The sequence below is a fragment of the Geotrypetes seraphini genome, chromosome 3, assembly GCF_902459505.1.
Source record: "Geotrypetes seraphini chromosome 3, aGeoSer1.1, whole genome shotgun sequence".
Lineage (NCBI taxonomy): Eukaryota > Metazoa > Chordata > Amphibia > Gymnophiona > Dermophiidae > Geotrypetes > Geotrypetes seraphini.
Window position 1 is genome coordinate 25,484,861 of NC_047086.1, and position 27,885 is coordinate 25,512,745.

Below are 27,885 nucleotides of genomic sequence, written 5' to 3' on the forward strand. Positions count from 1 at the left end.
TATAGTTGCAGATCAAGTTGTATTTGTCATTGGGTGGTACTGCTATCAAACTCAGCATGTAGTCTTTGCCATAGAAGATTAGATCAGTGTACATAGTTTAAAAATACACCTTGCTTCGAAGGGAGGTGCCAGTGTAGTTCGAGATCATCAGATTTGGTTGCTGAGAAAATAAGTCTTGCTGCTGTATTTTGAATGGTTTGTGGGGGGGTTTTCATATATTTTCTTTGTATCCTACATAATGGAAATTGAAATACACTCCTCCCTCAATATTCCCAGGGATTAGGGGTAGAGCTGCCTACGAATATTGAAAATTTGCAAATAACTTTTGGGCCGGCTCTGACCCACCCCTGCCTTCCTCCCAGCATCCCAGATCTTACCTGGTGGTCTAACGATCTTTTGGGGCAGGAGCGATCGTCCTATGCTCCTGCCCCGTGCAGATGACTCATACAAAATGGCTGCTGTGAGTTCCCGTAATCTCTCGAGAATATGATGGGAACTCACGGCAGTCATTTTGTCTGAGTGATCTGCACAGGGCAGGAGCATAGGAAGATCTCTCCTGCCCCGAAAGACCGCTAGACCACCAGGTAAGGTCCGTGAAGGACCAGAAGGTGGGAGGGAAGTGGGGGTGATTCCGGTTTTAGGAAATCATGAATAATCGAAATCGTGAGTCCTAAAACCATGAATCAGGAGGGGGAAGTGTAATCTAGTTTGGATAGTACCAGTGACCAAATCAAGATCTGAAAGTTTTCTTTGTAGAAACAATGCCAAATTCATCTCAGTTTTCTCAAAGGTGTAAATATTTTCTTGGTTAATGTTCAAGCCTCTCAGGTTAGGTTAACATAGAAACATAGAAATTGACGGCAGAAAAGGGCTATAGCCCATCGAGTCTGCCCATACCAATGACCCTAGGATTCTCAGTTCTTTTTTTTAATTCTTTATTAATTTTTAAACTTTCATCAAGTGTACAGAATTCATAATAAACACTATTAATTAGAGCACTTGAACATCTTATCATTGTATCTTATAAATATAAATGCAACCCTCCCTCCAAGCCCATTATTCATTATAAGATCATAAACTCAGTTCTGATTATCGCTTCAGTTGGGCGTTATGCAGTGTTAGTTGAGTGTCTTGGTGGTATTGGTGATTTTGGGTAAAAGTTTTGGTTTTTCTTTATTTAGTTTCAGTTTCATGTTGTCAGCCCAGTTGGCAACTAGATGAGCGACGACTTCTACTGATTTATTAATCTTATTTTTCTTTCTTGTAGAAAGGAATGCATATTGTAATATCTGTATAGAAAAAGTGAGATCATTCTTGTCTAAGAAGTATCCTTGTGTTGACAAGAGTTTTTATTTACATTTCTTATATTTCTGTTTCTATTCGATGAAGTTTACATTCTTTTTCTGTCCTGTGGGCTCACAATCTACCTACTGTACCTGGGGCAAAGAGTGTTAAGTTACTTAACCACGGTCACAAGAAGCAGTGCGGGGATTGAACCCACAACCTCAGGGTGCTGAGGCAGATGTTCTAACCACTAGGCCTAAATTTAGGCATCAGGCAAAAGGCTTGCACAAGCACTTCCTAACAATGTTTTCCTGTGTTATCTTTTCCTTTCAGCAGCTTCAAAACATTTGGAGGTGTTTGGAAGTTCTGCAGCCACTAGTTCCTAGTTTCAAATAAACTGTGCAACTAGCAGAAACTTGCAGCACTTTGGGGCAGATTTTCAAAGGGTTTAGTAGGCTGACTCTACACACTATTTGAGTAAAACTATGTTATAATTATTTACCTGTTGAACAGTTACATTTATCTACACAGAAAATGGGAGGCTCCAGAGGCATTCCTGGCATGAATTTACGCCTTTGCAGGCTAGCATCGAATTTCAATATTAGCCAGCCAATCCAAGCCATGCAAAGAGCAGCACAAAATCTATCCCCGTTTGTGCTAAGTTTCTAGATTTAAGAGAATTTATAACTATGAACCATCACTGGTAAACTTAAAATCACTGGTAAGTTTAAGCTGGCAATTTTAGTAACACCTAAACCATCTGACCCCTTTGGTAATGGTTTTCCAAAAGATAAAAAAGGAATTCTTACTCTCTGAAGAAGTCATATTTTGTAGCATCCTTGTGCGGGCTTCATCCAGTACATCCTCCAGGAAGAGCACATCTCCTCTTCGAGTCTTCATCCCCTGCACCAACCCAAAGGGCACGTGGCAGCAGCTACACATGAAAGCCAAGGAAAACAAACATACAGTCTGTATTAGAGTTCTTCCTGCGCAAGCCTCTTCTTCTAACCTCTCAGATCAATCTCACTCCTAAGCCTTTTCCTCTGTTGCATCTCTGCCAAGCCCCTTATTAGTCTCTCTTAGGCGACTATGCTTCTTCATTGGTTCACTAGTCTCCACATACTGTACCACTTCCTACCTCTGATCCCCAAATCTCCAACTCTCTTTCCTCCCACTTACAGTACATCTGAATTTCTTGGTGGTAGAAATTTCCTGCTTGCCATAGCTATAGCAAAGTTATTTACCTATAACATGGCTCCTTGACAACAGCAGTGCACCAATCACACAATGACATGCTTCTTGAATCTTTGGAAAAGACAGTATTTTTCTGCTTACTTTGGCTCCACTGATCCTCTCAGCTGAAGTGTGCGCGAATGGTGAACTGTTATCGTCACAGAAACAACTTAGCATTTGCTGAAGACAAGCAGATTCACTATGTTACATAAGCGAGACACTCTAGCTGAGGAGTACTGTCCACAAGAAACAGGAATAATTTTTTTTTTTTAATTTATTTATTCATTTTTAAACTTACATCAAGTGTACAGTAAATATCAAACAATTATAATACAACATCACTTGAAAAATCTTCAATATCATACACCAAGAAGATTTAACCCCCACCCCCCTCCCAAATTCATATACTACTAATATATATCACATGAAAATAATATCTTATGACATTCATATATATATTCTTAATGGAAAACCAAGAACCCCCCACCCCAAATCCACATGTGTATAAAAATTGGGAAAAGTGTAACTTATTCATTACTATAATTTAATAATATACACATCCTTAAATTTATTATAATAACCTTTTTGAACTGCCAACGCTCTTTCCATTTTATACACATGACAAACTGAATTCCACCAAAAACAATAATTCAGTCTTCTACAGTCCTTCCAATGGGCAATTCCTGTTAATATCATCAAAAGCTTGTTATTATTAGCAGATATTTGACATTTAGCTCTCATAGACGTGCCAAATAAGATTGTGTCATATGACAATGCTACATGGTTCTCTAACAAACAATTTATTTGATCCCAAATAGACTCCCAAAAAGCCTTAATGAATGGACAATAAAACAATAAATGATCTAAAGTTCCAGCTTTGAGATGACAATGCCAACATCTATTAGACTTAGAGCAATCCAATTTTTGTAAACGAACAGGAGTCCAGAGTGCTCTATGCAACAGGAAAAACCATGTTTGCTTCATAGACGCAGACATTGTACATTTCAACCTCCAGGACCAAATACGTGTCCATTGAGATGCATTAATTTGATGCTTAATCTCAATACTCCAAATATCTCTAAGTCCAGTTTTTGGTTTCTTATTTAAATAGCCAGATAATAATTTATACCACAGGAATAATTTTGTTGTGGAGGAATGGGAAGAACATCATTTAAACAAACTTTAAAAAAAAAAAAAAAAAAACAACAACAAAAACCTCAAAACAACCAAAATTCATAAAATGAGCTCTAGGAAAAGAAGTTGAGTTCAAATTTCCAAAAAGGGCAATCCATCAGTTAGAAGCGATAGTGTGGGGATCTTTGCTATTAGAGGAATCAGAGAATATGCATACAAGAGGCCCTCTAGATCAGTGATTCCCAACCCTGTCCTGGAGGAACACCAGGCCAATCGGGTTTTCAGGCTAGCCCTAATGAATATGCATGAGAGAGATTTGCATATGATGGAAGTGATAGGCATGCAAATTTGCTTCATGCATATTCATTAGGGCTAGCCTGAAAACCCAATTGGCCTGGTGTTCCTCCAGGACAGGGTTGGGAACCACTGCTCTAGATAAACTAGGGAGAAGGTATCTAACTAGTTTGCCATGCATCCCTATCCTCAAAGAGAACTACAGAGTCTTCTTGTAGCACTCAATTTGCCCACTAGGATATTGTCCTTTCTTGCCTGGTATCGGGCTTAGAGGGTCTTCCTGTGTGATATTGGCCAGTTTCACATTTTTACAATTTCCTAACACAGGAGATAGCATCTGTTCCTTCATGCTTATTTATGTAGAACATGGCTACCCAATTGCTTGTCTGTTGATTTTGCTAGACAACTGATCTATGAAAACCTTTAGAAAGTTCTAGCTTGCCTTTAGGTAGCTTTATTTCTGAGCAGACCAGAGACCCTTAGATTACTTCAGAGTCTCTTAACTTCATCCTTTGCTCTCTCATTCTGGAGCTTCATTTCAAATGAAAGAAATTCGCCTCATGCGCATTTATGTCACACAGGTATTTAAATGTCTCTATCATATCTCCCCTCTCCTGCCTTTTCTCCAAAGTATACATATTGAGATCTTTAAGTCGGTCCCCTTACGCCTTATGATGAAGATCAATGACTATTTTAGTAGCCTTCCTCTGGACAGATTCCATCCTGTTTATATCTTTTGAAGGTGCGTTTTCCACAATTGTACACAATATTCTAAATGAGATCTTATACAGGGGCACCAATACCTCCTTTTTCCTACTGGCCATAGCTCTCCTTATGAACCCTAGCATGCGTCTACCTTTTGCTGTCACCTTTTCAACCCGTTTGGCCATCTTTAGATCATCACATACTATCACACCCAAGTCCCGCTCCTCTTCACCCCCTAAACTAGTGTCTCTCAAACTATATGTCACAGCACAGTGGTGTGCCCCAAAGAGATTCTGGGTGTGCCATGAGATATTCCAGAATTTTACTTTATTTTTAAAAATTCCCTTTGTAAGTATACACTAGAATAGATGATATGTACATCATATACACAAGAGTCTATTCATGTTATGAGCGTCTGTGTGTGTAAAGATATAACCACCCAGACAAGCATCATTCCTCTCCACCACCTCCCTTGGGAGTGCATTCCAGGCATCAACCACCCTCTCCGTAAATAAGAATTTCCTAAGATTACTCTTGAGTCTACCATCCTTCAACCTCAGATTATGCCCTCTGGTTTTACCATTTTGTTTTTCTCTGGAAAAGATTTTGTTCTACAAACTTCTGAATTATATCTCCCCTATCCCTCCTTTCCTCTAGGGAATACATATTTAGGGCTTCCAGTCTCTCCTCATATGTCTTTTGGTGCAAACCTCCTCCCATTTTTGTCACCTTTCTCTGGACCGCTTCAAATCTTCTTATGTCCTTTGCCAGATACGGTCTCCAAATTTGAACACAATACCCCAAGTGGGGCCTCACCAATGACCTGTACAGGGGCATCAACACCTTCTTTCTTCTACTGGTTACACCTTTTTCTATACAGCCTAGCATCCTTCTGGCAACAGCCACCGGCCTTGTCACACTGTTCTTTTGCCTAGTGTCCGAAGATCTAAAGGCCATCCCTCCGTCAGGAGGGAGAGAGAGGTAAGCTTGGTGACCTGAGCCACAGCTGAATCCACCTTCGGGGAAGCAAAGCGCTTGGTAAAATCAACTGACATGGGAGAAAGCATTTCCATGGCCCATGCACATTTCAAGGGACTGTCTGGGTACCCCTGGCTTCTGATAGAATACTAACCACATCGGGGTCATCAGGAAAAGAGGTAGCTAGCGGACTCAGATCACACATGAGATCACACATGAGAGATCATTCCGTCTGGATCGACTAAACCTGCTGCAGTTACAAGTCCTGCAAAAGTACTATGAAGAGATCCTCCAAATGAGGATGGTTGCAGAACCTATGTACCATGGGACCATCAGCCAGGTCCTGGGACCCAAACATATCCTAATTGCAGAGCTCTGCCAAAAAAGCCATGGCTGTGGATGCTGCCGAACCTCCCTGCAAAGGGATCAAGAAGTGTCCAACACAAACGTGGAAAGCACCCTTTTTCACTCTGGGTCTCTGCCAGGGAATGAGGCAAAAAACTCGGATCTATCGAAGGTTTAGTCCCCACGGAAGGCCCAGATGTCAGTGGGGGGAACACAGGCATGGACTTCTTCATGAGATATGTCTGAGGAAGCATATGCAAAAATTCTAGGGGAAAAGAGGTCATCCTGCGGCGAAAGCCACGCTGTGTGCTTCATACCCAGAGTGCCTAGAAGACATCTGAGGATTTTTCCCAGAACCGCGCTCGTTTCGCCTAAATGCCACGAGCGCTCTCTTGAGGGCCCCCAGACGTGAATTTTGTGGAAATTGGGGCAAAAGTCTCAAGGAGGGATTTCCCTGAGGTGAAAGGCACCTCATTCGTGCAAACCTTGCCCTCCCCTCGTGAGCCACAGCTCACGTGGAACACGCCTGCGCATCCGACAGCCAACCGCCACAAACGAGGCATGAATCCAGATCATCCCAACCTGGAAAGACCATCTGTGAAGTTTGGAGCAAATATGAAGCTCCCAACTATAAAAAAATACAGTTTTATTCAAATCGGGAAAAATCTAAGATAGCTGCCATGGGTATTGATTTTGCACTAAAATCTCCCGGAAAAGGAACAATGAATCTCCAGGAAACAGTAATTTGGGGATTTCAGAGGTGGGGAGGCGTACAGCATGCAGGGAAACTATCCCAAACCCCCTTTTTAAGACACCCCCCCTAAAACGCCAAAACAGGCTGTCACACCGTTACTCACTGTTCCATTGTGATGAATGGGAGAACGTGCAGGCAATGCTGGGACAGCATGTAGGGAGATCTAATGCCTCAGGAAGCTGTAAAGCTGGATTTCAAGTCTTCTGACTGCCCCACCAGCCCGACCACCATGGCCAGTGGCCTCCGCCACCCTCGGACCTGGCAGAGGTGCACAGTCCAGCTCCGATCCCAGGCGTGCCTCCATGGAACCGCTCAGCTTGCGCTACACTCACTAGTGGACAAACATGGGGTGAACTGGTTCCCAATCCTGGAGCACTGATCTATCCTGCAGGCTGTCCAGGGGGCTTACCCCCCCCAGAAGCAGATGTTCTCCAACCATCTGCGATCTTCCACTGCAAGGATGTCCCCGTAGGGAACCTCCACAGCAAGAAGGCAAACCTGCGAGGGACAAAGCGAAAAGAAAAATACTGCAAACTAGCAAAAGAAATCACGAGCAGAAAAGATAAGCTTCTACAGGCTGACATGTAGGAATACAAGACAGATGTCCAAGGGGCATTCTCTAGGATATGATAAGCAGAGGGAGGAGTTGAGACTTCAATCATCTGAAGTTTCCTACAAAGTCTGGCGGCTGAACGTACATGAACCCACTGGTCCCGGAATAAAGTGGGATTGTAGAAGAACCTCCTGCTAACCATCTTGGACTGATTCCTGCATTGTAAATTTCATTGGCTGTCTACTGTCTAAAATTAATGCTGTGTGTGTCTGTTGTAATCCACTTAAAACTTTGGATAGTTCAGAATAGAAATGTAAATAAATAAATAAAACTGAGGAACTACAGCACAGTCCAGTGAGGCAGGAAGCAGAACAGAGAGAGAAATAAATGTAGATGATGCCTTCTACACAACTTGTAACTAGAGGTGAATAACCCACTCGTTCAAGACTCGTATGCCTTTTGTACTAGAAGTTGAGTTTTAGCTAAACCACAAGGCTGACCCTACTGCTCATCTGTGTATGTTCAAGGTGCTTAACAGTGATAGGCGGCTTCAGACAACCCTACAGATTCCAGCAGAAGGGGCTACAGCCTGTCACTGTCATTCTTCCCATGCTTTCTGTCACTGCAGCAAGCGGGGCTCAACATGATCTCTATAGGCCTATATCATAGCAAAATGCATGCCTTAAAAGCAGAGTATCCTATACACATATTTTCTGAAAATGGCAAATTCTAGCTCCTTTTGTAGAATTCTCAGAATTGAAGTAAATCAGAACTGCTCATACGTACCCATCTGTCCATTTATAACCCATGAGTCTCAGAATTTGGAACAATTGCTGGAAATGGTTTTCTTGGCTTTTATCTGTCTTGTGGAAAAGGGATGGAAAACAAGTCCAGATTAGAAGATTAAAGTTTAGGGTTTTGATACCTCTTAGGGTCTGATTCAACATGGGTTTGCACTGGCTAGGATACGCAGATGTGGCTGTTGCTTAATGTGTTAAATATTAGATTTGAAAGAATTTTTAAATCCAGTATATGGCATTTACATATCTTTTGAAATATTTTACTACCTTTGAATGACTCATGTGATATACATAGTTAGATGTCTTTGCAGTAAATTACATACTGGGAAGACAGTTTGCTTTTTGAAGACTAGACTTTCAGGTCCTTATAGTGCAATTGTTTAAAGAAGCCCCAGTTAGTAATCATTGTATAATTCCTCAGCTATTTTTTTAAATACTACGATATTTACTATTAATCATTAGAGATGGAAATTTTTAACTTGCTCCGATCACTGTCCCAATTTAGCCTCTCCAAACATCAGAGTCACCAATCACCTATGGTTATGACTGCTATCAAATGTATAAATGTTGAGAAATACACTGTCTGATATTTGGCCATAATTTTGCAAATTTGTGCTACTGTTGGTAATATTGTTTAAAATTTATTTTCTTAAAATGTATGTATTTTCCAAATAAACAAACAGAAAATGAGGGCCAATAAAGATCATAAACTCCATCCAGGCCATCTACTATCCCAGCCTATCCTCTGCTTTAGACGATATTTTCATTTTATTAGAAGTTGATCCTGATCTTAACAACCTGGTCCCTAGTATAGACGGCTGCATTTCTAAACTTCAACTGGAGTTGCCATTCAGCAGATTACGTTTAATTGGAAAAACTGGAATAGATTAAATTACAGTTTTTGGTGGAATTCAATGTGTCATATGTATAAGATGGAAAGAATGTTAGCGTTGCAGAAAGGAAATTTTAATAAATTTCAGGTTTGGAGACCATTAATAGAATATTATAATAAATGAATAATCATTTTTCCCAAGCTGATATAATTGTATAGGGAAGGGGGGTGGGAGGAAGTTTAATTATAAATTGATGGGTTGGATTAATAAAGAACATTATATATATATATATATGTAATCACATGTGTAAGAATAGGGTTGGGAGGGAGGGTTTTATTTTTAATTGTGAAATTACTAAGAATAGATACTCAAGTGATATTGTATAAGTTTAACTGTTAATATTTGTTGCACTTGTTGTTAGATGAAAAAATGAATAAAGAATATTAAACTTCAACTGTGGGCTTTGTCTATTCAACTGAAACTGAACGCTGCCAAAACCAAATTGCTTTGGATTGGGCCAAGATTAGAAAACCTCCCTTCCTCTGTCACATTGAAAACAGGCATCTCACTACATATAGATTTTTCATCTAGAGTCCTGGGTGTCATCTTGGACTCATCGCTTACATTTCAAGAACAGATAAATTCCTTGACAAAAAAGTGATTTTTTTTAGTCTGCGCATGTTGAGGAAGGTCAGATCATTATTCCATCAACAACATTTCTCAGTGTTGGCACAATCCACTGTGCTTTCTCAGCTAGATTATTGTAACTCAGTTTATCTGGGCGTTAAGCAGACTTCAGTTAATACAGAATACTGCAGTTAAGCTCATTTTTGGGAAATGAAAGTATGATCATGTTTCCCCTTTGTTGATAAAGCTTCACTGGCTCCCAGTTCGCTTTAGGATCCAATTTAAATGCGCATGCATAATCTTCAAGCTTCTCTATGGAATATTTGACCCTTTAGTCCCCTTATGTTGGAATACCTTAGACTTTGCCATTTGAGAAACACACAAAGATATAAGCTATCCTTCCCTTCCTTTAAGCAAATTAAATCTGCTGGAAAGCTTAGTCGATCTTTTGTTTTCAAGTTTGTAGAGATCTGAAATGAACTCCCTGACTCTATTAGGTTTATAGGCCAGCTGCAATTATTTCGTAAATCCTTGAAAACTTTGTGGTTCTCGCAATTTTTAAATGGTTTAATTACAGTCTCAATGAAATGATATTACAGTTATTTTTCTTATGCTTTTCTTATGTACTTTAGTTTTTAATTAGCTCTTCCTTCTCCTATGTTTTCTGCTATGTACTCTAGTCTTAATTATATGTGAACCAAGTCAAGGTCCACTGAGAGATGACCCAGTATATAAACCAAAGATTAGATTAGATTCCTATGCATTTGTCCCAAGCTTTCTTGAATTCAGATACAGTTTTCATTTCCACCATTCCCCACCAGGCCATTCCATGAATTAAATACCCTAAGAATATATGAATAGCCTTACTGGGTCAGACCTATGGTCCATAAATCCCAGTAGCCTGTTCTCACAGTGGCCAATCCAGGTCACCAGCACCTGGCAAAAACCAAAATAGTAGCAATATCCCATGCCACCAATCCCAGGGCAAGAAGTGGTTATCACCATGTCTGTCTCAATAGCAGACTATGGACCAAACCTTTCTTAAAACCAGCTACGTTATCTGCTCTTACCACAACCTCTGGTAATGCGTGCGTTCCAGAGCTTAACTATTCTCTAAGTGAAAAAAATTTCCTCCTATTGGTTTTAAAAGTATGTCCTTGTAACTTCATTGAGTGTCCCCTAGTCTTTGCAATTTTTGACGGAGTGAAAAATCGATCCACTTGTACCCGTTCTACTCCACTCAGGATTTTGTAGACTTCAATCATATCTTTCTGTTAAGACGTTTTTCCTCAGATTACTTCCGAATCCGTCCCCTTACACTTTCATGCTAAACCCCCTCATTCCAGACCTTCCTTTCAGTTGCATTTATGTCACGGAAGTATTTAAATGTCTTTCATATTTTCTGGCCCTGGCTCCATGCCCTTGTAGTTCACTTTCAGCCTTGACTCTGCCTCCTGTTCCATTTCCTCGTTGCCAACAAATTAAGCCATGGTGCAAACACAATAAATCTAAAATAAAAGATCTTTGTGTATTCAATAAATAAATAATTACTTACCACATAAATCATTCTCTCACAGCAATATTTGTCCATTCGATCTACAGCAGCAGCAAGATCTCTGTGGCAAAAGCAGAAAACAGAAAACCTAATTCAGGGTGCCTCACATACTCCACATACTACAGTACTGGAAAAGGACAACAATTACATGGGTTTATACTGAGGAAAAGGATTTGGATTCAACTCATATCTTTTTCAAAACAGAACATAAGAATTGCCGTACTGGGACAGACGGAAAGTTAATCAAGCCCAGTACAGTGGTACCTTGGTTTACGAGCATGATCCGTTCCAGGAGCAGGCTCGTAATCCAAAACGCTCGTTTATCAAAGCAAAGTTCCCCATAGGATATAATGGAGACTCGGACAACTTGTTGCTACTGCTGCCAGCGACTGACATAAACATAACAGAACTGGGGCTCTGGGGCTCTTTCCACAACCGAACCAACTTCACTGGGGCCTTGCAGCTTTAACTTCTTTTTCGTTCGTTTTGTGCTGTGGGTGCCTACATTCATGCCGGCTTTCTCCTCTTTCTTGCCGCAGTGCTTGTTCAAAGCCATGGGTAGCAGTTCCCACGTGCCCCCTGCGGCCGACTCAGAAACCCTCCCTGTGCCGCGGTGCCTACCTTAATGCCAGCTTTCTCCTCCTTCTTGCCGCAGTGCTCGTTCAAAGCCGCGGGCAGCGGTTCCCATGTGCCCCCCGCAGCCAACCCTGAAGCCCTCCCTCTGACGTCACAACGTCAGAGGGAATGTCTCCGGGCTAGCCGCAGGAGCTGCCGCCTGCAGTCCCGAGCGAACACAGCAAGGAGGAGGGAGCCGGCAAGAAGGCAATCATCCAGGGACTGCAGAGGGTACAAACGCATGGCCCTCGAGCGGGCCGCACGGGGCAGCAGGTTGGACACCCTAAAAGGCAAAACTGAAGTGGAAGAGAATCAGAAAGAAAATTTGCAGTCGGTGTGCGTGCATTGCAAGGTATGGAGAGGGGGATGCGGGATGTTTTACTTTGGGACATGCTCGTATAGCGAGTCAAGCTTAGTTTACGAGTCACAGATTTTACAAATGTTTTGCTCGTCTTGCAAAACACTCGTAAACCGCGGTACTCATAAACCGAGGTTTGACTGTATTCTGTTTCCAACAGTGGCCAACCCAGGTCCCAAGTACCCAGCTAGATCCTAAGTAGTAAAACAGATTTTATGCTGCTTATCCTAGGAATAAGCTGTGGATTTCCCCAAGCCATCTCAAAATGGCCTACGTACTTCTCTTTTAGGAAATTATGCAAGCCTTTTTTAAACCCCACTAAACTAATTGATTTCACCACATTCTCCAGAAAAGAATTCTAGAGTTTAATTACAAATTGTATGACACAGAGAATGACATGGGGAAAACATTTGTCCCTGTCCCTCCTCCAAGTCTGCTACTCCATCCCTGTCCTCACCCTGTCCCTGCAAGTTCGGACCCCATCCCCGCAAACCATTTGATCTCATCCACACAAGATTTGAATACTTATGATTTTATACTGAACTTATTTTATTAAAGTATAAAAAGAAACAATATTCTGTACAATTGTCATTTTATAAATATAAATATACAGAGCAAGCAAGGATCAAGAAAACCTCTGTCTCCTCTCCCCGTCACAAATATCACCTCCACTATCGAGAAAACTGAAAATGCCAGATTACTACAGAATGCTACATAGAACAATCAAGCTAACAGAATACTTCAGTCACACATGGAAGGAATAGCGTTAGGGGAGTGCAATTAGGGCAACTGCCCCCTGGTCAGAGAAAACCCTTAGCCATCTGGAAGCTAAAGAAGCATGGCATGGGTTTTGCAGTCCCAGTTATGTCTAATTCTAGCAGGATACATATTTCAAATCTGATAAATTCTAATCACAAAATTAAATTATTTTTTCTACTTTTGTTGTCTGGTCAATTTATTCTTGAAATCATGTTGGTCTCAGGCTCTAGTTTCTGTTTTCTTTTGCCTTCTCTTAACTCACTTGCCAGGGTCTCCTGAACATTTGACATTTCTTCTTTCTCCATGCTCACCATCCATCTTCTATCTCTGTGTATTTATTGTTCCCTGTGTTTCACATCTCCCTTCTCTATGTCTCCTATACATCCCTTCCTAGTATTTTACCTGTGCCCATCTCCCTACCTTCATCATCTCACCATTCTATCATCCCTTCCCCCTGTTTTCAGTACCACTCCTCTATATCCCCATGTCCCCCCTAAGTCCAACATCTTCCTTCTGCATTCTTATTCTCCCCCATGTCTATCCATCTTCTCTGTGTCCTTATACCACACCAATGCAGAATTCCCCTTTTTGTCCCTGTTCCTATGCTCTCATCCATGCCCACCATCTCCTCTCTTTTTGTATATCTCCCTATGTCCAGTTCTCCCCTCTCTTACTCCTTTATACTAATAGGTCTCTTATCCTCTCTCCTTCCCTCAGCTATGTTCAATATTTCACTCATTATTCCTTCATCCCCTTGGTGCAGCGTTTCTTTTTCCCTTCCTTTCTCTCTCTTCCCTGCAGGACCTGCACCTCTCTCCTTTCCCTCTAGCCTCCTTCTCATGAGTCCAACATCTCTATCCCATCCCTTCGGTGCCCAGGTGTGAGTCTGACACTTCTCTCCTTCCTCCAGCTCGTCCCCTCCCCCTACATAAGCAGAGTACTTCTTTCCCTTCCCCCCAATCCGAAGACCAGATCCAGCACCTGTCTCCCTTAACTTCAGCTGGTGAAACCGGAAGTTACATCGGAAGGAGGGACTCGGCTGGAAGGACATTGCCTCTTTGGTTGCTGAAGCTCCTTAAATGCTGGTAGGCCTGATGCGAGAGACACAAAGGGGCCGACCCAGTAGGGGAGTCGCAGAATTTGTTGTTTTGGGGGATTTTGCCACTTTTAAAGGAGGCAGGGCTTGCTGGTGTTTCTATTTCTGTTTTGGGCTATGCCCTGTTTGTAATTTATTTTGGAAACCAATGAAAATTGTTGTACCATAAAAAAAGGAGAGGGAATTAAAAAAAGTACTGGGGTAGGTTACAGGACAGGGTAGTGCAGTGGGACAGGGTACAGAGCTTAGCAAGGAGTGTAGGGTTGGATGCAGAGTCTGGTAGGGAGAATTTGGTTCAGAATGTTTTTTTTCTTGCTTTCCTCCTCTAAATCTAGGAGCGTCTTATGGTCAGGTGCATCTTATGAAGCAAAAAATATGGTAATTTGCATTCAAAAACAAGCACATCCATTGCATTGATTAGCAATTCTACTCTACTTTAGTTTCACCATTGTAGCTTAAATAACTTTATATAACTCTCAAATTTAATTTCAGGGGGGGGGGGTTGCAATTTCATAATTTCAATTATAGTGTACTGTGAAATATACTTGCTCCATTTAGTGTTCCAGAGCTAAAAAAAAGTTTGAGAGGCACTGCTCTAAAAGCTACACTATTGCCTAAACTGACTTTGCTGTAAAAGCAGAGTAATGAAATGAGCTACTGAAGCCTAAATTTTACCTTTTCCCATGATTGAATGCTAGCAGATAAGATATTCCAATGGAGTTTTTCTTCCCTTTAGCAGATCCTCACTTGGCACCTCTTCAGGGCTACTCCTCACTGTTTGCCCTAAGATTAGTAGCATGGAAAGTTGCTATTATCTGCCAAGTATTTGTTTATTTATTTAAAATATTTTTAATCCGCCTTTATCCAAGGCAGCTTACAAGTTTCCATACACAGTAAAATTGCAAAAGTTTCCATACAGAATAAAATCACAAAATAAAAAGATGTACAATAAGTACAGGACAATTCAGAGTTACAAAAGTGGAAAGTCCAGGGCTGGATGGCTATTTTTGTGTTAATGTTTAATTCAAGTTTGTACCTGAGGCAATGAAGTTACTCGCCTGAGATCAGAAGCAACAGCAGCAGCAGTGGGATTTGAACTGGGCTTTCCTGGCTCTCAGTCCACTGCTATAATCATTAGGCTACTCTTCTACTCCACTGAAATTGCGCTCCCTTTCCTTCCCCCCTGAAATCAGCAGTTGAGTGAATATTTACGGCACCCTAATCCCAGTTAGGATGGATTCAAAATGAATCTCATGGAGCTGCTGAGCATCATGGAAAATGCAGTTCAGAGCATGATAGCAAAAGAAGCCTTCTGCACTACACAAATAACTGTCATCTAACTTCAACAGCATAATTTAAGCAAATCTGTGTAATTTGTACCAAATCACTTTTACCATGTAAAAGTGATGGCACTGTTCTCATTAATTGTGAAAATGGTGTTTACTAAAGAAGATAGTGTTATCAAGTTTTTATGACAAATTATCATATTTTTCGCTCCATAAGATGCACCCTAAATTTAGAGGCGGAAAACAAGAAAAAAACCCAACATTCTGAACAAAATTCTCCCTGCTAGGCTCTGTACACAACTCTACACTCCTTGCCAAGCTCTGAACCCTGTCCCCCCTCCCTGCCAGGCTCTGTCCCCTGTCCCCCCTCTGGTGGTCTAGTGGTAGGCCGGACCAGGGCAGGCAGGCCTAGTGGCTGGCAGGCAGGTAGAGACAGGGCAGGCAGGCCTAGTGGCAAGCAAGCAGGCAGGGGCAGCCCCCCCCCCGGTACCTTTTTTACTTTTTTAAATCCCAGCAAGGCCCCCTTTTTGTTCTCCCCCGTACTCCCCCCCTTTAGCATTTTACTTTTTTTAAAATCATGGCAACAGGTAAATAGACCACTGAAAGATGACCCCAGGGACCTTCTAGCAAAGCTTTATAACAAAAATTAATCTCCAACTTATTTCATTGCTATAAATTAAATTAATTACACCAACTGCCAAATTTCAAAAATCTTATACAGACTGACTCATACAACTCAAGAGCACAGGTCAAGAACTCCTCTCCTCCCTGGTTAAAATCCCCTCTCAAAGCCGCCACTTCTCTAGTAATCTTTTCCTCTTCTAAATATCAACCAAGATTACAGTCCCCTAAAATGTAAAGCTCCTGGAAATGTCCAGCTTTCCCAATTGTTATCCTATTTGTAATATGGCCTAGAAATGTCCACTTATCTTATTTGTTATCGAATTCGCAATTTCTCCTGGAAATATCCAGCTTTCTTATCTCACTTGTAACAAAAAATTGTAACTATCCTGGAAATGTCCAGTTAGCTCTTTTGTAATCCGCCTAGAACTGAAAGGTACAGGCGGAATAGAAGTCACTAATGTGACATCGGGGACATCAGGCCGCACACTGGTATAAAACTATTAGTGAATTGGTTAAAAAAAAGCCTAAAAATACTCCTTAGGGATATTTGGAGCATTGAGATTAAGCATAATATTTCAGCATCTCAATGGCCACAAATTTGGTCTTGGAGAATGAGATGTACAATGTCGGCGTCTATGAAACAAACTTGGTTTTTTTTGTTACATAGAGCTTTTTGGACCCCAGTTAGATTGCAAAAGTTAATTAGTTCTTTGTCTAATAGATGCTGGCATTGTAATCTGGATATAGGGACTTTAGATCATGTTTTGTTCTATTGTCCCCATATCTTAGCCTTTTGGAACTCAATCTGGGATCAAGTAAATTGTTTATTGGAAAATCACGTAGCATTAACTTATGATACTGTACTTTTTGGCATGTCTATGAGAAAAAAGAGTCAGATATTAATGTGTAATAACAAACTTTTATTGATTTTGACCGGAGTAGCCATTCAACATATTACTAATAACTGGAAAGACCATAATAGGCTTAATTTTAAATTTTGGTGGAACTCAGTTTGTCACATATATAGAATGGAAAGATCAATAGCGGTGCAAAAAGCACAGTTACTTACCGTAACAGGTGTTATCCAGGGACAGCAGGCAGATATTCTTGACTGATGGGTGACGGCACCGACGGAGCCCCGGTACGGACAATTTTAGAGTGATCTCACTCTAAGAACTTTTAGAAAGTTCTAGCTCGGCCGCACCGCGCACGCGCGAGTGCCTTCCCGCCCGACAGAGGCGCGCGGTCCCTCAGTTAGTATAAGCCAGCTAAGAAGCCAACCCGGGGAGGTGGGTGGGACGCAAGAATATCTGCCTGCTGTCCCTGGATAACACCTGTTACGGTAAGTAACTGTGCTTTATCCCAGGACAAGCAGGCAGCTATTCTTGACTGATGGGTGACCTCCAAGCTAACAAAAAGAGGGATGGAGGGAAGGTTGGCCATTAGGAAAACAAATTTTGCAAAACAGATTGGCCGAAGTGACCATCCCTTCTGGAGAATGTATCCAGACAATAATGAGATGTAAAAGTGTGAACTGAGGACCAAGTAGCAGCCTTGCAGATTTCCTCAATAGGAGTGGAACGGAGGAAAGCTACAGATGCTGCCATTGCTCTGACTTTATGGGCTGTGACAGAACCTTCCAGTGTCAGTCCGGTCTGAGCATAACAGAATGAAATGCACGCTGCAAGCCAATTAGACAACGTACGTTTAGAAACAGGACGTCCCAATTTATTCGGATCAAAGGACAGAAAGAGTTGGGGAACTGATCTGTGGGGTTTCGTACGCTCCAGATAGTAAGCAAGAGCCCTTTTACAATCCAAAGTATGCAGAGCTTGTTCCCCAGAATGAGAATGAGGTTTTGGAAAGAAAACCGGTAAAACAATGGATTGGTTGAGATGAAATTCAGAAACAACCTTGGGGAGAAACTTTGGATGTGTACGCAGAACCACCTTGTCATGGTGAAAAACCGTAAAAGGTGGATCTGCAACCAGTGCATGAAGCTCACTGACCCTCCTGGCAGAGGTAATGGCAATAAGAAAAAGCACCTTCCAAGTGAGAAATTTGAAAGGAGAGGTAGCTAAAGGTTCAAATGGAGGTTTCATTAAAGCGGAAAGAACCACATTGAGATCCCAGATAACCGGAGGGGCTTTAAGAGGTGGTTTCACATTGAAAAGCCCACGCATGAACCTGGATACCAGGGGATGAGCTGAAAGAAGTTTTCCATGGACTGGCTCATGAAAAGCTGCAATGGCACTGAGGTGGACCCTGATGGAAGAGGACTTCAGGCCAGAATCAGACAAAGAAAGAAGATAATCCAACAACGTCTCCACCGCTAGGGAAGTGGGATCAAGATGATGAAGAAGACACCAGGAAGAAAACCTCGTCCACTTTTGATGATAACATTGTAGAGTGGCTGGTTTCCTGGAGGCATCCAGAATGGAACGAACGGGCTGAGACAAAAGAGTATCAGTCGAGTTCAGCCCGAGAGATACCAAGCCATCAGGTGTAGAGACTGGAGGTTGGGATGCAGAAGGGTTCCCTGCTGTTGCGTAAGCAGAGAAGGAAACAGAGGAAGAAGAAAAGGTTCCCTGGAACTGAGTTGAAGTAGAAGGGAGAACCAATGTTGCCTGGGCCACCTCGGAGCAATCAGAATCATGGTGGCTCGTTCCCTCTTGAGCTTGAACAAGGTTCTCAACATGAGAGGTAGAGGAGGGAAGGCGTACAGGAACAGATTCGACCAGTCGAGGAGAAAAGCATCTGCTGTGAGACGGTGTGGAGAGTAAAGTCTTGAGCAGAAACGGGGCAGCTGGTGATTGTGAGGAGCTGCAAAGAGGTCTATCTGAGGAGTGCCCCATTGAGTGAAGATAGACTGCAGAGTTATAGGATCGAGTGTCCACTCGTGAGGCTGGAGAATTCTGCTGAGTTTGTCCGCTAATGAATTCTGTTTCCCCTGAATGTAAATAGCTTTCAGGAAGATATGATGATCTATGGCCCAATTCCAGATCTTCTGGGCTTCCTGGCATAACAGGCGAGAGCCTGTCCCACCCTGTTTGTTGATGTAGTACATCGCAACCTGATTGTCTGTGCACAATAGAAGGACCTGAGGAAAGAGAAGGTGTTGAAAGGCCTTGAGGGCGTAAAACATCGCTCTGAGTTCCAGGAAATTGATTTGATGCTTCTTTTCCTGGGCTGACCAAAGACCCTGAGTCTGGAACTCGTTCAAGTGAGCTCCCCATGCGTACAGAGAGGCGTCGGTGGTGATGACTAGTTGATGAGGAGGCTGATGGAACAGAAGACCTCTGGATAGATTTGAGGATACCAACCACCATTGCAGAGACTGACGAAGAGATGATGTCACAGATATGTGTCGTGAGCAAGAGTCCGACGCTTGGGACCACTGGGTCGCAAGGGTCCATTGAGGAGTGCGCAGGTGAAGACGGGCATGAGGTGTGACATGAACTGTGGATGCCATGTGTCCCAAGAGCACCATCATTTGTCTTGCTGAGATGGACGGCAGAGGAAGTACCTGGTGACATAGAGACTGAAGGGTCTGAAGCCGATTGGATGGCAGGAAAGCTCTCATGAGGAGTGTGTCCAGGATCGCTCCAATGAATTGAAGTCTCTGAGTGGGAATGATATGAGATTTGGGTAGATTGATCTCGAATCCCAGAAGTTGCAGAAACTGGATGGTTTGGTTGGTGGCCAGAAGGACCGCTTGGGCAGAAGTGTCTTTGATCAACCAATCGTCCAGGTAAGGAAATACCTGTAGGTGGTGAGAGCGCAGAAAAGCCGCCACCACAATGAGACATTTGGTGAATACCCTTGGAGATGAGGCAAGACCGAAGGGCAGCACCTTGTACTGGTAATGACAATGATTGATCATGAATCGGAGATATGGTCTTGAGGTTACATTGATCGGTATGTGAGTGTAAGCCTCTTTGAGATCGAGGGAGCATAGCCAGTCGTTTTGATTTAGAAGGGGATAAAGTATGGCTAAAGAAAGCATCTTGAATTTTTCTTTTACTAGATGAATGTTGAGATCGCGAAGGTCCAGGATGGGTCTGAGATCTCCTGTCTTTTTGGGAACTAGAAAGTAACGGGAGTAGAATCCCTGCCCCTTTTGATCTAGAGGAACTTCCTCTATAGCGTTCAGAAGGAGGAGGGATTGGACCTCCTGAATAAGGAGGGCTGATTGAGGACTGTTCAAAGCAGACTCTTTTGGCAGGCTTTGAGGTGGGAGAGTCTGAAAGTTGAGAGAGTAGCCGTGGCGGATGATGTTGAGGACCCATTGGTCCGAAGTGATTACTTCCCACCGGCTGAAGAACAGAGAAAGTCGACCTCCTATTGGTTGAGGCAGGAGAACAGGAACAGGGATACTGGCTATACTGCGGAGAAAGAAGTCAAAAGGGCTGTGACTTCTGCTGAGGAGGTTGTTTCGCAGGTTGCTGCTGTTGCTGCTGTCGGGGAGGCTGACGTTGCTGTTGCCTCTGACGTCGAGGTTGTTGAGCAGTGGTAGGCAATGGACGGGCTGTGAAACGGCGTTGATAAGCCGATTGCTGCCTGTATGGTCTCGGTGGAGGAGGCTTCTTTTTATTCTTGAGCAGGGTATCCCAGCGCGTCTCATGAGCCGAGAGCTTTTGGGTGGTAGAGTCCATGGAATCCCCAAAGAGCTCATCCCCTAGGCATGGGGCGTTGGCTAACCGATCTTGATGGTTAACATCAAGCTCGGATACCCGAAGCCAGGCCAAACGGCGCATAGCCACCGACATAGCTGTCGCTCTGGATGTAAGTTCAAAGGTGTCATATATGGACCTAACCATAAACTTACGAAGTTGGAATAGAGACGACAAGCAGGAGTGAAAAGATGGATGTTTTCTTGAAGGAAGATACTTCTCGAAGGAAGCCATGGTGGTAAGGAGATGCTTTAAATAAAAAGAAAAATGAAAAGCATAATTACTAGCTCGATTTGCTAACATAGCGTTTTGGTAGAGCCTCTTACCGAATTTATCCATGGCCCTTCCTTCTCTGCCAGGAGGGACAGATGCATATACACTGGCTCCTGAAGTCTTTTTAAGGGTGGATTCGACAAATAAGGATTCGTGTGGAAGTTGAGGCTTGTCGAACCCAGGAATGGGAATTACCTTGTATAGAGAATCCAGTTTACGTGGGGCCCCTGGAACAGTTAAAGGAGTCTCTAAATTTTTATAGAAAGTTTCCCTCAAGATGTCATGAAGGGGAAGCTTCAAAAATTCCTTTGGAGGCTGATCAAAATCAAGGGCATCCAAAAAAGCTTTAGACTTTTTGGATTCAGCCTCCAAAGGAATGGACAAAGACTCACACATCTCTTTCAAGAAATTGGAGAAAGAGGAAGTGGTCTGCTTGGAGGATGGGTCAGGGAGAGCCGAATCCTCCTCCTCTGAGGAACATTCTCCTTCAGAAAGAAAGGGTTCCTCTGAGTCCCCCCACAGATCAGGGTCTCTGACATGGGAAGAATGGTCCCGAGACTCAGGTGTCGATGTTTGCATGTGTCGGGTTTTGCGTACCGACTTACCCGACCTCATCGATACCGAGTCAGGCGATGTTATCGGTCGCACCGGTGCCGAAGTCTGTACCGATTGATGGTGAGCTGTCGGCTCCGGTGCAAGGACTGGCATCGATACCGATGAAGTTAGGTGAAGCGGTACCGAGACAGTAGAAGCAGGTAAGACAGGTTCGACAACCGGTACCGACACGGGTTGATGTACAACCGGTACCGATGGCTCGGTGCGGACTGGCACCGGAAGGTTCGGTGTCATTATAGCAGGAAGGAGTCGTTCTAATTGCTCCTTAAGCTGCACATGAAGGATGGCCGTAATGCGGTCATCGAGGGATGGCACCGGTACCGCTTTTTTCTTCTGCGGTACCTGCGGTGCCGCTCTACGCCCCGGAGATGAGGAGCCCGATGTCGAGGGACTCACCTCAATAGGGGCGGAGCGCTTCCGCTGGCGTCTAACCGGCGGCAGGACTGGGCTCACTGCACTCGAGGCCGGAAGACGTTCCAGCGGGGAAGGCTTCTTAGCCGGCTTACCTGACTGTTGGGATGCCGGTGTGGAATCACGCGGCGTCGAAGACGATGGTGCCGACTGAAGCGGTGCCGAAGCCGGAGTCGAAGGAACGGGGTCGGACATCTCGGCACCGAATAACAAACGCTGTTGAATTAAGCGATTTTTTAATGTTCTTTTCTTTAAAGTAGCACAGCGGGTGCAAGAAGAGGCCTGATGCTCAGGACCCAAACACTGCAAGCACCAGTTGTGTGGGTCCGTGAGAGATATAGGCCTAGCACACCGCTGGCACTTTTTAAAACCCGGTTGAGGGGGCATGAAAGGGAAAACGGCTTCCGCCAAATCGAAGGCCGAGGCTTCGATGGTGGCAGAAGGCCCCGCCGGGGAAAAACCGAAATTGAAGAAAAAAGAAGTTTTTTTTTTTTTTTTTTACCAAAATAAAAGTAAAGTAATAAAAGAAAGTAATAAAGTCAAAAGTTTACGCGAGCGGGAAGGCAAGTTATAAAAAAATTTCAACAGCCGTTGAAAACGCGTCTTCTTAGCTCCGCGGAAACTAAGAAACTGAGGGACCGCGCGCCTCTGTCGGGCGGGAAGGCACTCGCGCGTGCGCGGTGCGGCCGAGCTAGAACTTTCTAAAAGTTCTTAGAGTGAGATCACTCTAAAATTGTCCGTACCGGGGCTCCGTCGGTGCCGTCACCCATCAGTCAAGAATAGCTGCCTGCTTGTCCTGGGATAATGGAAATTATAAAAACTTTATTAAAATTTGGGAACCATTAACGTCCTTTTGTCATGATTGATGCCATTTTTCTAATATTTTTCTATTAAATATGTAAGATAAGGGTGGGGTGGGGGGTGGGTTTCTATTATATGAAAAATAAAAATTACTAGAGGGATTTCAGGATGGGAGAGGGAGGGTTATATTTGCAATTATAAGATATAATGATAAGATGTACAAGTGTTTAAATCTATCTTATTTGGTGCAATTTTTGTACACTTGATGAAAGTTTTAAAATGAATAAAGAATTAATAAAAAAAAAAAAGAAGTCACTAATGTAATGTAATGTAAAACAAAGTCTGGGAGCTGTAATGGTTCCCTCAACAAACAGGCAAACAGTAAAAGTATCCATCGCAGCAGCTGGAGCCCTCGCCCTTAGCGTATCCTAAGTTCAAACACTGAAGATGAATGAAGTACACATACACTCATAACTGTCGGCCAACAAACTGCCACCGGGTTACCTGGGAATTGTAGCATTCCAACATTCCGGAAAGTGCCCTTGTGAGACTGCCCCACCCAGGCTTAACACATTGCAGATAGACGAATGAAGTGTGCATACTCCCGGCACTTCCTTTGCTGGATGGCTGCGGCAGCAAGAAGCAGAGCGGTGAACAAGGCAGGCGCGAGCTTCTCGCGCGCCTGCCTGGCCCCCCCCCCGCTGTGTGAATGGTTACCATCATTTCTCACGAGAACTGATGACAGTCATTTACGCAGCGGCGTGGGACCAAGCAGGCACGCGAGAAGCTTGCGCCTGTCTTGATCGTCGCTCTACCTCTCACTGTCACAGCCGTCCAGCGAGGGAAGTGCTGGAAGTAGAAAAAGGTACCGGGGGTGGGTTGTGGTATTCGCTCCATAAGATGCACCTTTATTTCCACCCCCTTTAAGGGGGTGGAAAAAGTCCGTATTACGGAGCGAAAAATAAGGTAAATTTGATATTGGGAGGCTTCTAAAAAAGATTCATGAAACGGAATGGCGGAAGGGTAATGACTGCATAGGACACAAGCACCTGAAAAACAGGGGCAAGTTGAGCTTCTAAGGGAAAGTTCCCTAAGCTGTCGTAAGGGTTAGAGCAAGTCAGCTAGGCAGGTGTCTTATAAAAGGGTTGCCCCCACCACAGCTACAGTCCTCTGATCCAGAGACTGTATCTTCTCCCAAAACTCCCGAGAACCTCTCATGCACCAGAAAAGCCTCAAAATTCAGATTAAACCCCCCGAAATAAAATCACTTGCAGAACATAAAAAAAAAAAGACATCTTCTAAACTCACTTGCAAAAGGAAAAACTGTGCTCACTGGCACAAGGAAGCAGAGCTGAAAAACTGTGAAGGATGACTTCTGCAAAACCCACTGGTCTTGATTCCTGTCCCCTTCCATTGGAAAGAAAGAATACTGTAAAAAAAATAAGCATCATACCTTGTTATGTAGAGAGATGTTCCATCACTGCGTACCACAGTAGCATAAGAAGATCCAACCCTTTTCTCTGGGAGATCCACCACTCCTGTGCCCTTCCTGCAGGCACAAAGAAAGGAATAGTGTTATCTTAAAACACAAAAGTCAGTTCCCTCCAGTACTCTACAGTTATACCTGCAAGCACCTACCGTGTTTCCCCGAAAATAAAACAGTGTCTTATATTCATTTGGGGCCCAGAAAAGGCACTAGGTCTTATTTTCGGGTAGGGCTTATTTTTTTCATGTACATGATCATCTCTCCCTTCCTCTCCTTCACCCCAATTATTCCTCTTTGCTTGCCCCCACGTGTGCAACATCTTTCCTCCCCTCTCACCCATCCCCTTGTGCCCCTTTCCCTCTGCAGCATCTTTCTATCCCTCCTTCCCTCCCATCCCTGTGCAGCAGAACCCTTGCCCAGCTTCCATCCTTCCTTCCCTCCCTCCCTCGTGCAACAGAACCCTTTGCCCAGCTTCCATCCTTCCCTCCCTCCCAGCCCCCTGTGCAGCAGAACCCTTGCCCAGCTTCCATCCTTCCTTCCCTCCCTCCCTCGTGCAACAGAACCCTTTGCCCAGCTTCCATCCTTCCCTCCCTCCCAGCCCCCTGTGCAGCAGAACCCTTGCAAAGCTTCCATCCTTCCCTCCCTCCCATCCCTCGTGCAGAAGAACCTTTGACACTTGGCGCCGCACAGACGAACCGCCAACGAACCCTCCATCCTTCCCTTCCAACTGATCCCCGCTGATCACGACCATAAATACCTTGCTGCAGAGGAGCGTCGAGCCAGCAGCATTCATAGGCTGCTTCGCAGCCTTCTCGCTGGGGCTTTCTGTGTACTGATGACATCATTAGTATACAAATGGCCCCAGCAAGAAGGCTGCTGGCCCAACACTCCTCTGCAGCAAGGTATTTATGATCATGGTTGGCAGGGAGGGAAGGATGGAGGGTCATCGGGGAATCGGAGGTTTGGCAGCATGGCGGGGCAGGGAGGGGGGAAGTGCGGCTGCTACGTCTAGGGCTTATTTTCAGGAGTAGGGCTTATATTAAGACTTACTCTGAAAATCATGCTAGGGCTTCTTTTCGGGATAGGTCTTATTTTCGGGGAAACACGGTAGTTTCACAAATTCAGTATCACAAATGGTTTGTGAAAGAAAACAAAGGCATTAAGCCTTGGCGATGGGTGGCAGGAAACCTTCCACTATTCTCCTACCAAGAGAGTTCCGACACAGGAGAATCATCCAAGGTTAGATAGCAACAGCATAGAAGTGTGGTGAGAAGAGGAGAGAGATGGAATCTAAAGAGACTTGGGCAGATAGTAATGTTTCTGGAATCCAGTGGATTACAGGACCTGAGGTAATATGGATTCACTAGAAGCAGGTCTTTTTTTTTTCTTTTTCCCAATTCTTTATTAATTTCAATACTTACAATAAGTGTAACAATACATATAACATTTTATACTCAAATATCACACTTAATATTCTTGTAATAACCATTTCAGAATTGATTCCCCCTCCCCCCTTATCAATTACCATGCCCATACATAAAATATCATTATCATATCAATATTCATTAACCTATCACCCTTCCCACCTCCCGGATGTGCATATTTAACGGGGAAAACACTATTTAAACATCACAATATTTTGCTAATGGCTCCCAAATCTCCTGAAACCTCTTAAAATTCCCTTTCTGAATGGCCAATGTCCTTTCCACTTTATACTTATGACACAGTGAATTTCACCAAAAACTATAATTGAGCCTTTTCCAATTCTTCCAATTGCTTGTAATTTGTTGTATGGCGACTCCTGTCATTATTAACAAAAGCCTGTTGTTCTTAGATGATATTTGGCTTTTAGCCCTCATAATCATGCCAAATAATATAGTATCATAAGACAATGCCACTGGATTTTCCAAGAAGCAGGTCTTGTCAGACAAATCTTACCAATTTCTTTAACTGGGTGACCAGAGAATTGGATAGAGGGTGTGCGCTAGATGTTGTGTATTTAGATTTTAGCAAAGCCTTTGACGGCTTATTTATTAGACACCTGTGTGGAATATCTTCAGGATGGGCACCAAAGTGACAGACTGGATCAGAAAATAGTTGAGTAGAAGCTGACAGAAGGTAGTGGTCAATGGAGATCACTCTAAGGAAAGGGATTTACCAGTGGTGTGCCTCAAGGTTTGGTTCTTGGACCTTTTCTTTAACATTTTTGTAAGCAATATTGCTGAAGGACTGCCAGGTAAGATTTGCCTCTTTGCGGATGATAAAATCTACAATAAAGTAGACATCCCTGGTGTGAATAACATGAGGAAGGACTTAGTGAAGCTTGAAGAATGGTCTGAAATTTGGCAGCTAAGATTTAATGCTAAGAAATGCAAGGCCATGCATTTAGGCTGCAAAAAGCCAAGGGAACGATACAGTTTAGGGGGTGAAAAACTTTTGTGCATAAAAGAAGAGGAGCGGTACTTGGGTGCGACAGAATGTGATGATCTTAGGATGGTTGAAAAGGTGACGGTGAAAGCTAGGGTGTGTAGGGAGAGGTATGGCCAGTAGGAAAAAGGAGGTATTGATGCCCCTGTATAAGATACAGGTGAGACCTCATTTAGAATATTGTGTACAATTCTGGAGACCATACCTTCAAAAAGATATAAAAAGGATGGAGTCGGTCCAGAGGAAAGCTACTAAAATGGTCAGTGGTCTTCCTTATAAGGCGTATGGGGACAAACTTAAAGATCTCAATCTGTATACTTTGGAGGAAAGGCGGGAGAGGGGAGATACGATACAGATGTTTAAATACCTATGTGGCATAAATATGCACAAGGTGAGTCTCTTTCATTTGAAAGGAAGCTCCGCAATGAGAGGGCATAGGATGAAGTTAAGAGGTGATAGGCTCAGGAGTAATCCAAAGAAATACTTTTTTACAGAAAGGGTGATAAGATGCATGGAATAGTCTCCCTGTAGAGGTGGTGAAGACAAAAGACTGTCTGAATTCAAGAAAGTATGGGATAAGCACGTGGGATCTCTTAGGGAGAAGAGGAGATAGTGGATGCTGCGGATGGGAAGACTCATGGGCTATTTGACCTTTATCTATCATCATGTTTCTATGTTTAATTTTTTTTTAAAAATATGATTCAACAAAATGATAACACTTTATATTGGAATATAGCATTAATATCAAAACAGACTCGCAGTATTACTGCTAGAGGTTAGAGGTGCTTTTTTGATGCTGGTAACCTATAGGGGGGAACTGACCACAACAAGACAGATTTGGGGACTTCATCAGGAAGGGTAGGAGATAAGCATAGGAACAGAATTACCTTTTTAAGATACTTATGGAATTCAAAAATGAATGAGATAAACACAGAGAGTCCTTATATAGTGAGTGGGATGAATCAAAGCAAAACTTAAAATGACCTTCAAACAGGGCACAGAGGAGTGACAGAAATGACTCTGGCTGTCTTGTTGCACAGACTGGATGAACCATATAGGCCTTTATGTGCTGTCATTTAATATTTTACCTAAATTAGCCCCTTTAATAATAATAATAATAACTTTACTTTTGTATACCGCAATACCATAAAACAGTTCAGAGCGGTTTACAGGAGAAGAGACTGTACATTTTCATTACCTTTTCTCAAGGTTTTGGCATTGGACTGGTGCTGGGTCTTGACCATACTCAGATGCTCAAGGTCCAGCACCATAACTATGAAGAGAGGTAAGAGAGATCCAGTCATCATGGGGAGGGGGGAGGGGGGAGGAAATAATTGGCACCTTCATTAATAGCCCACCCTATACT

General features: G+C 43.2%; 1 protein-coding gene across 4 annotated transcripts in view; it reads right to left on the reverse strand.

Annotated features, from left to right (window-relative positions):
- The window catches only part of RARS2 (arginyl-tRNA synthetase 2, mitochondrial), a 175,346-nt gene that overhangs the window by 87,235 nt on the left and 60,226 nt on the right, over positions 1–27,885 (reverse strand). For all 4 annotated transcript variants that reach the window (XM_033939892.1, XM_033939889.1, XM_033939890.1 and 1 more), the window contains 4 exons: positions 24,060–24,155; positions 11,096–11,156; positions 8,067–8,143; positions 2,094–2,218 (listed from right to left, as the gene is read on the reverse strand). In XM_033939892.1, coding sequence (XP_033795783.1) covers positions 2,094–2,218; positions 8,067–8,143; positions 11,096–11,156; positions 24,060–24,155 — 359 coding nt within the window. The remainder of the gene's footprint in view (positions 1–2,093; positions 2,219–8,066; positions 8,144–11,095; positions 11,157–24,059; positions 24,156–27,885) is intronic.